Source organism: Condylura cristata, unplaced genomic scaffold (assembly GCF_000260355.1).
Source record: "Condylura cristata isolate star-nosed mole 26May11 unplaced genomic scaffold, ConCri1.0 scaffold00024, whole genome shotgun sequence".
Taxonomy (NCBI): domain Eukaryota; kingdom Metazoa; phylum Chordata; class Mammalia; order Eulipotyphla; family Talpidae; genus Condylura; species Condylura cristata.
Genome location: NW_004567125.1, coordinates 2,148,345 through 2,161,876, shown reverse-complemented (window position 1 = coordinate 2,161,876; position 13,532 = coordinate 2,148,345). Strand labels below are relative to the sequence as shown.

At 39.2% G+C, this 13,532-nt stretch overlaps 1 protein-coding gene across 2 annotated transcripts in view; it reads right to left on the bottom strand.

The window, feature by feature from the left end:
• Window positions 1-13,532, bottom strand: part of EIF4H (eukaryotic translation initiation factor 4H) — a 26,785-nt gene that overhangs the window by 7,241 nt on the left and 6,012 nt on the right. For both annotated transcript variants that reach the window (XM_004688301.2, XM_004688300.2), the window contains exon 2: window positions 1,513-1,700. In XM_004688301.2, the coding sequence (XP_004688358.1) occupies window positions 1,513-1,700 (188 nt within the window). The remainder of the gene's footprint in view (window positions 1-1,512; window positions 1,701-13,532) is intronic.

Below are 13,532 nucleotides of genomic sequence, written 5' to 3'. Positions count from 1 at the left end.
AAGAAGAAAGAAAAAGAAAAAATATATACCCTCGGCAGTGAAGGCAAGCTCCCTGGGATTTTAAGACAAACGGTACAGGATTAAGCATGTACAACTAACAACCTATATCCCTGTTGCTGGATTCTGACATAGGTTTCAAGTAGAAAACAATCCAAGCAAAGGAAACCATACCTTCTTCTCTCACCTCAAAGCACTGGATAAGCTTTCCACTTTACTTGTCACTACTTTTGTCCTCTCCCTTCTTTGCTCTCTCTAGAGTCTAAATTTGGGGCAAGTACTCTCCTGTTCCTATATGCTCACACTATATATCCTACCCCCACCCCACTTTGGTGATCACATCTTTACTCTCAAAGCCCACTATATGTAAATGCTTCTGAGACCTCGCTCCAGTCTTTGCTCATTCACCAACTGTTCATTATGTCCTTACAAAGAATGTCCTTACTTACTGCTAGAGAGCAGACCTTCTTCCCCACCTACTGCCAAAGCAGATTCAATGTTTTGAAGAACAGAGAAAAGCACTTTCAAAGCAGCAAAAGCCAAGTCAGGCAGCTCATTTACAGTGCTAAAACTGAATACAACTAAAACGTGCTGCTACCAACTCGGTCCGAAAGCTGACTTCATCCACAGTTTTATCCTAAGTTTTAATTCCTAATGTTTACTAATAGGCAAAATGGATAGAACTTACTTTCACAAACCTTACTGTGATTTGCTTTTACTGTCTGATCACTTTGCTTTTACTGTTTGATCACTTACTGTAACAAGGCTTCAGGTTCTAACGTCAAAAAAAAAAACTTTCACAAAATCCTCTCACCCCTGCACCTCTGGCCTGTACCCCAGTTCTGTATGCATAAATAAATCTTAAAAACAAACAAACAAACAAACAAAAAAACACCCCAACAAACTTTCACAAACATACTATGACCCATTCAAATGAGCAACACTTCTAGGTCCTGAGTTGTTCCCCTTCTGGGTAACTAAGGTAAACCAGGTGTCCTGTACCTTGCATCATTCACAAAAAAACAGAACACATTTCCCTTCAGGAAACCTTGAAGGAAAGACCACAGATCTGATCATTTCACGTATTCCTGTGCTCATGTATACACTTTTTTCTGCAATTTGATCCCTCTCTTATACTCTGAAGTCACAAATGTACAGGGAGGAAAACTACCAAGAAAAATATATGAGCCCACCAATGTGAAATAAATGCACCTGAAAGTCCTCATGTTTTACCTGTTCATTTCTCTTCTACGTAACTCCTTCACTGGCTGAGACAGGACTACTATATAGAGCAGGAAACAGCAGATTTACATAGGCATATGCATTTATTTCTACAAGTCAGGTGTTTAAAACATTTTTTCTCTAGTAGAACTGTAGGCCTACGTGTAGAGCAGCTATGTCTGCTTCAGCTTCTTGGCCCAGGGCAAATACTGAAAGCACTTTCACAATTAGAGCCCTCTGGTTCACTAAGATTTTAGTTTGGACCCTCCCCCTCAAGAACTTCCCCAAACTCACCTTTAAATTTGTCTGTGTCTTTGTCTCTGACTAGCCGTACACTCCTTATGCTGAGATCCTTAAAGATAGCATCTATGTCGCCCTGAACCGTATTAAAGGGTAGATTTCCTACATATGCTGTGTAGGGGGGCTCTGTGGGCAGTTCCTTCTGGCTACGGGAACCATGGCCACCAGCACTGCCGCGGGACCTAGGAGGTAAAAGAGACGACAGAATTCAAGTCTGTGAGTTCTTGCCCCCAAGAGCTCAGGGGTAAGGAAAACATCTTCATTCAGTCATACTGCCAGGTAAAATGCTCCACTCTCAAGTACATCTTGAAATGATGAAGAATGAGCATCTGCAACATCTACAGGCTACAACCCAAGCAATTTTCCTCCCTTATATCTGGTACTAACCCATATAGAAATAGACATTTGGAGTGACTGATTGTATTCAGGAGGGATTACAGAAGCTGCTTAAGGTTCATGTACACACAATTCCTGTTATTAGATGATTATGGATAATAACCTCTAAAAAAATGTACATTTTGTGCAGCACTGGGCATACTCCACACTCCTGAAGCACTGTATCACTGGATCCTCAAATACTTGATGTGTGTTATGAATCCATTTACACCTCAACACCACTTACAGGGAAAGCTGTTTGCTTATAAACATGATTACAAAGCTAAATAGTGGCAAGAAGGGCGGGGCCTCAGCTCCAGGACATCACTGCTCATCTGCAGGTCACTTATATAATCTCTGCTCTGTTATTACTACACAGTGACCCGACACTGAGTGTCTCAACTTCCTTACATTTATTTGCAGTACTACAAACACAGCCCTTCAGATAATGAGAACAAACAGCATGCTGACAGACGGTGCTGCATTCCTGACACATAGCATATACATTGTTACTGTCACCTATAACCTGAAGTTTAAAATACTTTAAGTTTAAAACAAATGGGACCTTTATACATTTGTCAAAGCCCATAAAATGTATGCTACTGAGTGTGAACCTTAGAGTAAGCAATGGGTAATAATATAAACTTTGGGTGATAATGACGTTGCTAATGTGGGCTCACTGACTAGCAGATATGCTACTTGGGCAAGGGACATATAGGAACTCCGTACTTTCTGATCCTATTTACTATGAACCTCTATTGCCTCTAAAGAGAGTCATTTACAATGAATAAAAGAGAGCTCTCCTTTACACCAATAAGAACAGTAGCTGATAAATGTATGAATCATGTACTTAGAAAATTACAACTCTACCACCACCAATGTAGCAATAACCAATACAGGCAAGGTTCATCAATGAATGCCAAATCACCTACAAAATGATTTTTTGGGAACAAGATACTTACATTATCTAGCATTATCACACAATAGCTTATTATTAATCTCAGGAATGTAGAAATCCCTTCTCAAATGGAAAAATAGGACAGTTACAGCCATAATCAGGTAATTCAACTAGCATCACTAATAATGGGATGCACTTAATTATGTGCCTTCTATTTTTGCATTTTGTTAAAGTTACAAAGACAAAAGCAGGGAAATCTAGTAAAACATTAAATATAATAATCGACGCTATTATGACCTTTGTCTACTATGATAAACAGCTGTAATAAGAAAAAGCAGATGTCACAGGGAGATAAATATGGTATCGCTAACTTCTCAGGTGAGAAAGTATTTAAGAATTGAAAAGTAAGAATTAAGTGTCAAGATAGCCAACATTATTTTCAAAGGGTTTTGCATAAAGGTTGTGTGTTTATAGACAAAATTAATGTGTTTCCTGCCCCACCCAAGGGAGGTTGGAGCTGTGTAGGGAGAAGAAGCTAGAGAGGAGACTGGAAAAGTAACAGGATGGAGAGCAAGAAGACCTGAGGCTTCCCTAGTGGCACAGGGGTGATATCTCAGCACTATGAAGATATATCACAGCCACTGCAGTTGAGCCCAATCGCCGGCCAGGAAGGTGACCCACATTGCACAGTAGACCACTCCTGCTGCACCTTTGCAGTGTATTTCAGTGTATCTGCCTGTGCTATTCCCCACTCTGTCTCTAGTGAATTCTCTCACCCTTCTGCACCTCTGGTCTAGACCCCAGTTCTTAAGATGCATAAAACAAGCAAACAAACAAAAAACTTTATTAAGACAAAAAGAACAGAGACATGTGAAGAAGTTGCACTTGCTTTTTTGGGTCCTGGAATGGTTGAAACATGTGGGTGAGAAACCTGTGGTGATGATAACAATGGCAGCTTTTATATCTTGATTTTGCTCTTTTCCTCCCAGACTTGAGTGTTTCTGACCCTTTTCTATGGGGTCCCCGCAAGAAGGTGCCTTAGACTTGTGGCAAGCTTCAGGCCTTGCTTTGGGCCAACCTTGTTTGGCTAAACATTTATGCAGGAGGGGATGGGTAACTTCAGGTGCTTGATTTGTAAACTGTATTATTTACCTTTTTTGTATTGCTCACTGATTGTATTAAAGTTCATTTTTGCTTGATGCAGTAGACAGCAGAACCTATTTAGAGCAGGTAGGTTTGGGGATTCTAGAGTGCCCCTCTCCCTTGTCCTGTAACAGACCCATATGGCACAAGAAACCTCTGTTCTCTTGCCCACTGCTCTCCACAGCAGTGTATTTGACTAGACCCATATGTTCTGCTCCCCATGTCTCTGATGAATCCTCTTATCCCTGCACCTCTGGCCTACACCCTAGTTCTTATATTCATAAATAAAAATCTTTAAGAAAAAAAAAATGAAGTCTTTCAATGGACTGTGGATGGACTGAGATGATTATGCTAAGTAAATTAAGTCAGAAAGAGACAAATAACATGATTCCATATGTGGAATATAAAAAAATAAAGTAAAAACAAAACAAGGCAAACAAAAACAATCTTTTGATTCTAGTAGCAAAATGGTAGTTGACATTTTGGGAGGCAAGAATTGTGGGTATCAACAGGATGGTGGTGGGCACAGTGTGGTATCATATATTTGAAGAGGTGTATAGCTACACTCCAAAACTTATATGCTATTGATTACCAAAGAAACACAACAATAATAAACAAGTAATAAATGAGTTTCCGTGCAACAAAATCAAAAGGTCTGCTCAAAGTCATCTTTGCAGGGGCAATATTAACATGTGGTAGAAAGTAACTTAACTATTGTTAGCTCATTATATTTGAAATATTTAAGGTGAAGTTGTTCTTAAGTAACAAGATTAAAGCATCTGCACTAAAAATATTAAGAATCTTTATTTGAATAAAACACTACTAAGTGGAAAAATAATAACCCTGAGGCTTCACTTAATTTTTTCCCCAAGACACTGGCAAGATGCAGTGATTCTCTATGGGTCTCTGCTTCTATATAGTGTAAATGAAGTGCCAGTTGGCTCAAAGAGGTTTTGATACACTGGTTTATAAGACTCTGGTTTAGAATGACTTCTGGAAGGAGAGCAGAAGCTTACTTACTTTCCAGGTGCTATTTTAAATGCTGTGCATGCATTTCCCCTCACATACATACAAGCTTTCTTTCCATTAGGTATCACTAACTGCATGTTAGAAATGAAGAAACTGAGGGCCCTCCCCGGTGGCGCAACAGGTTAAAAGCACTGCACCATGAAGCTAGCTACAGCCACTTCACCAGGAGCTTGATCCCTTGCCAGGGAGGCATCCCTTATGGCGTGGCAGACCTCTCCTGACCTGTTGGCTGCTCCCCTCAGCAGTGTATTTCATTGATCTGCCTGTTCTGCTCCCTGCTCTGCATCTGGTGAATCCTCTCACCACTCCTGCACCTCTGGTCTGTATGCATAAATTAAAAAAAAAAAAAAGGAGAAACTGAGGGTTCAGCAAGCTATATAAACTGAGCAATCACCTGGCTGGGGAAGTGGCAAAACCCCCTCAGAACTCCATGTGTGTATGGAATCTAAATCCATGTTCTCTCCACGACACCATGATTAGTCACTTAAATGACAATGGCCTTATGAAAATGCACATCAAACAGGTAAGATCACTGTCCTGAGAACAAATCCTAAACATGCTTTCCTCTTCTCAAATCTTTGTATAGATTTTAAAACTGACCATAAAAATACTTCATAATTCCTGACTGCTTTATAAAATTTAAAATGTTCATAGGCAGAGTAAACATGCTTTAGGTTACTTGCTCATGCAAAGTAGTTGATTTAACAGCCAAGATATAAAAGAGGGGAGAGCTAAGCAAAACAGCAGGTTTGGGTGCAATCCTGCTCTATGTAATGCCGTGAATTCCCAGGCTATCTGACACTCCCCGGCCACTAACCAACAACCCTCCTTGTTCATAACTGTTTATGTACCTCTGGGGGCAGCCTATTTTTTTTTAAATGTATGTTTTAAAATAATAGAATACATCTTCAGTAATTTAGGATATCTAACTTTCAACTCCAAGGATGACCAAAACCTTTTCCAGAGAAATCAGTATTCGTCTGTCAAATCAACTAAATGAATATCTATGAAATACAAAGCACTATACAAACGGTAACTAAGACTCAGTTTATGCCTTTGAAGAGCTGATAATTCAACTGAGACATCTAGAAAGTAACTTCCAAGCAAAGGATTGCAGAAAATCCACAAGATGGCAATGAAAACACACTTTCCCCTGGCACAGCAATAGGTACCTGGCCTCCATTGTCCATAGAGCAAAGGGAGTGCACTGAACTCTTAACATGACGATAGCAAGTTTAAATAAGCAAAGCTTTGCAGGACTGAAAAGCAGGTTAAAGGGAGGATGACTTTAGGAGAAAACAAAACAAACAAACAAACAAACAAACAAAGACTAGCATAGTGATTAGGTCCAGTGAGAGGCAAATAGAAAATTGTGTGTGTGGTGGGGGGGTCCTCCCTCGCGGTGCAATGGGTTAAAGTGCAGCACTATGAAGCTATCTACAGCCACCACAGTACAACTCCATCCCCAGCCAGGGAGGTGACTCCCTTGGCTTGGCAGACCTCGTCCAACCCGCCTGCGGCTCCCCTCTGCAGTGTATTTCAATTAAGCTGCCTGTTCTGTTCCCCACTGTCTCTGGTGAATCCTCTCACCTCCCCCCACCCCCTGCCTGTACCCCAGTTCTTGTATGCATAAATAATTAAAAAAAAAAAGATGTTATCTTTCATTTGAAAAGTCTTGGAACAATTTTCTTTTTTAAAAGACAGAACAGGTCTGCTGTGCCACGTGTTACCAACCTGGCTGGTGACTGACTCATGATACAGTGGCTGTGGATAGCTTCATAGCTTTAACCCCATTTGCCACCAGGGAGGGCCTGAAAGATAACATCTTTTCATTATGAAAAATAATGAAAAATGAAGGATATGTACTAAATTAACTCTGGGAAAGCAATTTATAAAAATTTTGGGCCCTCCCTTGTGGCACAGCGGGTTAAAGCACAACACTAAGCCACTTCCGCATGAGTTCGATCCCCACCTGCCCCGAGGAGACCCACATGGCGGCAGACCTCTCCTGACCCGCCCGCTGCTCCCCTCAGCAGTGTACTTCGTCGACCTGCCTGTTCTGCTCCACGCTCTGTCTCTGGTGAATCCTCTTACCCTCTGCATCTCTGGCCTGTACCCCAGTTCTATGTGAATAAATAAATAAATCTTAAAAAAACTTTTTTTAAGGTGTATTAGGACATAATTTAAATACTGTTGCTAAAATTCTTAAAACTTCAAGACCCTTCTATTAATTGTGAAACTTAGGTCTGGGCTATCATGTTACTTAAAACAAAACCCACAGCTTCAAGACCAGTGTCAAGACACTGAGATATTAGTACCATGGTATCTGAAACATGAGCAGTGAGGTATCTTCATTAGGTCTCATCAACACTAGCCTTTCACATGCCATCCAGAAACACTTTCCCATATGCTATTCAGCTTGTGGCACTGTATTAGCATTTATTTATAACGCTATGACTGCCTTTTCAAAGAGTAAATCCAAGTAGTCAACAAGATCCAGTGAGCATGCTTGGGGGAAAAAATTGGTCAAAAATGTGTAACCTATTTGGTGTCTAGACAATAACAAGGTTATCAAAAGTTAAATCTTTATTTAAATTAACACTACCTGGGCTGCCCCAATGGCCTAGGGGTTAAATCTCTGGGCTATCACCTCTATGGCATGATTTTCATCCCCAGCCAGGGAGGTGACCCACATGGTGCAGCAGACCTCTCCTGTCTTGCCCACTGCTCCCCTCAGCAGTGTACTCCACTAGATCTACCTGTTCTGCTCCCTACTCTGTCTCCAGTGAGTCCTCTCATTCTGCAATTCTGACCTATACCCCAGTTCTTTTATGCAATAAAGAACAAAAACAAACCAAAAAAGCACCTACTTATTAACATGTAACACACATTGTGCGACCTATTAACATATTAGACCAATACCGACACATTCTTTAGTGAAGTTCAGTTTATTTTTTACTTTTTATTTTACCAAATGTCCTTTTTCTGTCTTAAGATCCCAAAGATATCATATTACATGACGTAGCTCAGGTTTTAAAAATTTAGTCCAGTATAACTTGGAATGGCATTTTATTTCCAAGTAAACCTTCCTCTGCCTGAGTGATTCTCCAAGACCTTAAATTAGAGCTCAAAATTAAGTCTCTTTAGCCTTGATAGCTGTTATTACTAAATAGTAAATAGATGAAATCCTCTGACAATTTCTGGTAAACACTGGGGGGTAGGGCAGGGCAGTGCCTACAGTGATTTCTTCAATAAATCCTATTTCAAAGAGTTTTCTGCTATGAGACTTTAATAGTCCAATATTATTTGTGAAATACAAAACATCTTGCAGGGAATTGCAAAGTACTTCTAAAGTAGGGACTCTGGTTTTTACTTATTTATTTATGATTATAGAACTAGGGTGCAGGCCACAGGGGCAGGGGCAGTGAGAGGATTCACCAGAGATAGAGTGGGGATCAGAAGAGGCCGACTGACAAAGCACACTGCTGAGGGGAGCAGCGGGCGGGCCTGGGTCACATATGGGGCAGGGATCGAACTCGCACGGAAGTAGCTGCGGCTATCTTGACAGTGCTGTGTCCTACCCTGTTATGCCACCAGGAAGGGCCCGGGACTCCGTTTTTATCTCCAGAACTATTATAATGTCTTACCATGGTGGCCTAGTAACTAATATTGTCAGTCACCAATATGGGTATTCTCACTTAGGAAAAAATTTAAATACAAGAGTTAACGTGAATCTGGATGACATACGAATTAGGTACTTCAGTGTCTTCCAAAAAAATTTTTTTTGGCTATGACTAACAAGAAATAGAAAGTATTTAAAAGGACTTTTTCTTACTAGGAAAAAGACCTAGGGATACCTAGGCAGGTACCCCTTGTTTTATAATGCTTTGCTTTATTATGCTATTATGCTTTACTTAGCAGTATTGCCTTTTTTTTTTTTAACACCTTGAAGTTTTGTGGCAAGTTTTTGTCTAGCAAATCTATTGGCATAATTTTCCCAACCTCAAGTGCTTACTTCATTATCTGTCATTTTGGGTAGACCTTATGATACTTGAAAATTTTCATTTTATCTTTACCTTGATGATAAAAATATTTTATCTTTTATGGTGATATATAATCTTTGGTGTTACTATTTTAGTAATTGTTTTGGAGTGCCACAAACCATGTTCATAAAGGATGGTGAAGTTAATTGATAAAATGTCTGTGTGTATTCTTACTGCTCCACCCACCAGCTAGGTTCTCCTTCTCTTGGACCCTCTTTTATTTTTTTGAGACACAGTACTGAAATGAGGTCAGTTAGTAATGATTATTTGGCCTCTAAATGTTCAAGTGAAAATGAACAGTCACCTCATGTTTAAATCAAAAGCTAGAAATAATTAAACTTAGGGAGAAAAGTACTTTAAAGCCTTGATTGAGATGGGCTGAAAGCTAGGCCTCTTGAACCACTTAACCAAATTGGGAATGCAAAGGAAAACTTCTCAAAGGAAATGAAAAGTGCTCTCTACAGAATACACAAATGATAAGAAAGTCAAACAGACTTACTGTTGATATGGAGAAAATATGAGTGGTCTGGATAGAAAATCAAACGGGTCATAACATTCCTTTAAGCCAAAGCCTAACTCAGCAAGGCTGGCTCATAAAGTTTAAGGGAAGATGTCATCTCAATGTAAAAATGCAAGACATAGCAGCAAGTGCTGATGCAAAAGCTGCAGTACGTTATCCAGACCTCATTCATGTTGCTGGTGAAGGTGACCACACTAAACAAAAATTCAGTGTAGACAAAAACAGGCTTACATTGAACGAAGTCATCTAAAACTTTCATAGCTAGAGGTGATATCAATCCCTATCTCAACTCAAAAAAAGGCTGACTTTTGTTAAGGCTAATGCAGAGAGTAACTTTAAGCTGAAGTCAATGCTCATTTTACAATTCTGAAAATACCAGGGTGCTTAAGAATGGCCCCCCCAAGTCACTGCCAAATGTACTCTGCTTGTTCTCTATAAATGAAACAACAAAGCCTGGGTGACGTCTGTTTACAACATGATTTACTAAATATTTTAAGCCCGCTGTTGAGATATTCAGCCCAGAAAAAAAAATTCCTTTCAAAATATCAAAATGCACAGAGAATGTACCTGGTGAGCCAAGAGTTCTGATGGAAAATATGAGATGACTGTTTTCAAACCTGGTAACATGATATCCATCCTGGATATTATCCAGCCCATGGATCAGGGAATGATTTGGATTTTCAAGTATTACATTGAAAAAAATTATTTATTTATGCATACAGAACTGGGGTACAGACCAGAGGTGTAGGGGCGGTGAAGATATTCACCAGAGACAGAGTGGGGAGCAGAACAGGCCAGCTCAGGAGAGGTATGCCACGCCATGTGGGTCACCTCTGGGGTGGGATCAAACTCATGCTGAAGTGGCTTTAGCCTCTTAGTGCTGTGCTTTAAACCCGCTGCGCCACCAGGAAGGGCCACAAGTATTAATTTTTAAGAGTACAGTTAACAATTCCTCAGATGGATCTGGGTAAAGTTAACTGAAAAACCCTTTGAAAAGGACACACTCCTAGATCTCACTCAGGAACATCTGTGGTTCATAGGAGGTAAAATTATCAACACTAACAGGAGTGTGCAGAAGTGGATTTCACCCCTCATGGATGGCTTTTTGGGGTTCAAGACTTCAACATAGAAATTTGTGGTAGAAATAACCAAATGTGGTAGAAATAACCAAAGAACTAGAATTAGAAGTGGAACTTTAAATTGTGACTGAATTGCTGCAATCTCGTGATAAAATTTTAATGGATGAGGAGGTGCTTTTTATGGGTGAACAAAGAGATTTTTGGAGACAGAATTTCTGTGTGGGTAAAATATTATCAAACAACACAGCATCCTACATAGAAATCTTTCATGAAAGGAAGAGTTTATTGTTAGGACAAACATTACTACTGTGGTATTTTAAGAAACTACTACAAGCCACTTCAACCTTCAGCAACCACCAGACTGATCAGTCAATAGTCATCAACATGGACTTGGTTAAGACTCTCCACCAACACAGATTACTCGAGTGAAGGCTCAGTTGATGGTCAGCATTTTTAGTAATAAAGTATTTTTAAATGAAGGCACATAATTGTTTACATTTAGACACACCTTAATAGACAATAGTATGTAACAGACAAACATAACTTTTATATGAACTGAGAAACCTAGACATTCTTGACTTGTTTGGTGTTATTCACATATTGCATTGCATGATTTGGAACTAAATCTGTACTATCTCTGAGGAGTGCCTGAACTAAACTTTGAACCACCCCACATTAATGACAGCAAATGGATTATTCAACAATTTTATTTGGGTGACAAAGGTCACTCCATTTTAAGTCCTATACTTTTCAGAAGATGTAAAATTTTAAATTGTGAGCTACCTATCAGTCCTGAGAATACAGCCACACGTACCAACACTATGGCATGGTATTAACTAATAGCTATTTCTATAGCCCAGTTTTGAACTAGTTCTTTCTTCTGATTTAGACTGATTTTTTAGATTTTACATTTCATATTACAGGATCCAGTTCATCTTAATAAAACTTCATGTTCTCATGCAATGTTGTACTTGATACAATTTACAACTATGCAATATAAAGATCACCTGCTCTGGTGATGCAACGGGTTAAATCACAGCACTACGGAAGCTCTCCAAAGCCACTGCAGCAGGAGTTTGATCCCCAGCCAGGGAGGTGACCCACATGGCGTGGCAGACCTCTCCTGACCCGTCCACTGCTCCCCTCAGCAGTATACTTTGTTGATCTGCTTGTTCTGCTCTCCACTCTGTCTCTAGTGAATCCTCTCACCCCCCACACCTCTGGCCTATGCCCCAGTTCAGTATGCATAAATAAGTCTAAAAAAAAAAAAATCAAAGATTTCAATTGTTTAGATAACTGCAAAATACTGTAGATAGGCCACCTTTAAAATCTGGAATTCAAAGGCATTCAGTGAGAGCTAGGAGTTCTCTTCATTTAATATTTGAGAAATCATAAAAATCTAAGTACTTGTACTAAACACACATGTATCTAACAACTCAGTATTGTTTGCTAATATCAAATTTATAAAGCTACCTCGTTACAGGATTAAATACTGATTTTTACATCAAATTCTTGTAATTTACAAGAATTAAAAATACACTGACAGTATAAAAAAGAGCTGCGCCTATACCCCTTTTAAAAACAAAAGCCAAGGAAGAGAAGAGGAGCCTATCAATTCAGAGACTTAGTAGTGACAAAGACCAAGTGCTATATACCAAAATAAGCTAATTAGAGAAACCAAACTGTTTACTAGGTTTTCAGATTTGATGCTAGTACATTCATATTTATTTTTTAACTGTTTTCCTAATGATTCAAGAATTAAGTCATACATGCAAAATATATTGTTAATTGCATTAGCAAAAGATCAATGTAAAAACACTCCACAATTCTGCAACTGTCAATTAAATTTTTTGTTCTAGTGGTTTAATTAATTTAATTAAAAATGGGTAAAGGGTACACGGAACAGATCATTCTAGACTAATTTTTCAAAAATTATTTTTATTTATGCATGCAAGAATGGGGGTGTAGGCCAGAGGTACGGGGGTGGGTGAGAAGATCCGCAAGGAGCAGAATAGGCAGATACACTGAAACACACCACTGAGGGGAACAGCTGGGCGAGAGGTTTGCTGTGCCATGTGGGTCATCTCTGGAACCGGAGATCAAAGTCATGCTACAATTGGCTGCTGATAGCTTCATAATGCTGGGACTGAATCCCTTGCACCATCAGGAAGGCCCCCTCTAGACTCTAATTTTATTTGTAGTTTAAATTTTTATAATTGAATATTTATTTGATGACTCTAACAAGCCAATATGAATAGGACAACTTGGATTAGCTTTAAAATACTATATCATTTCTCCCAATGGGAAAGATAGGTGAACCAGAAATAGAAAAAATAATTATAAAGTTAAAACTGGGAAATGATATATGGAAAGTTGCTTAACAGGTAATATTTCTGTTTGGGATAAAAAAGTCTGGACACATATGATGGCAATGGTTGTGTGATGTAACATCATGACTAGTGAACTGTAATCATTATTCCCATAAAAAATATATTTACTTAGAAAAAGATAAAATGGCATAATTGATTATATTTATTTTACCACCAAAAAAAGTGAAACTGGGCCTCCCTGGTAGTTCAGGCGTTAAAGTTTCAGAGGTATGAGGCGGATCCCCAGCCAGAGAGCTAACCCACATATGGCACAGTAACATCATCTCATCAGCTGCTTCCCTTAGCAGTGGATTTCAGTAGATCTGCCTGTTCTGCTCCATACTCTCTCACTCTGTCTCTGGTGAATCCTCTCACTCCTTGCACCTCTGGCCTGAACCCCAGTTGTGGTATGCATAAATAAGTTTTAAAAAATCATTAAAAGAAAGAATTGTCAGATAAGCCAGAAAGAGAAAGAAAAATACCAGATGGTTTCACTCATAGCAGGAGTATAATGGACCAGGCGAGAAAATAACAAAAATTATGAACAACCATATACCA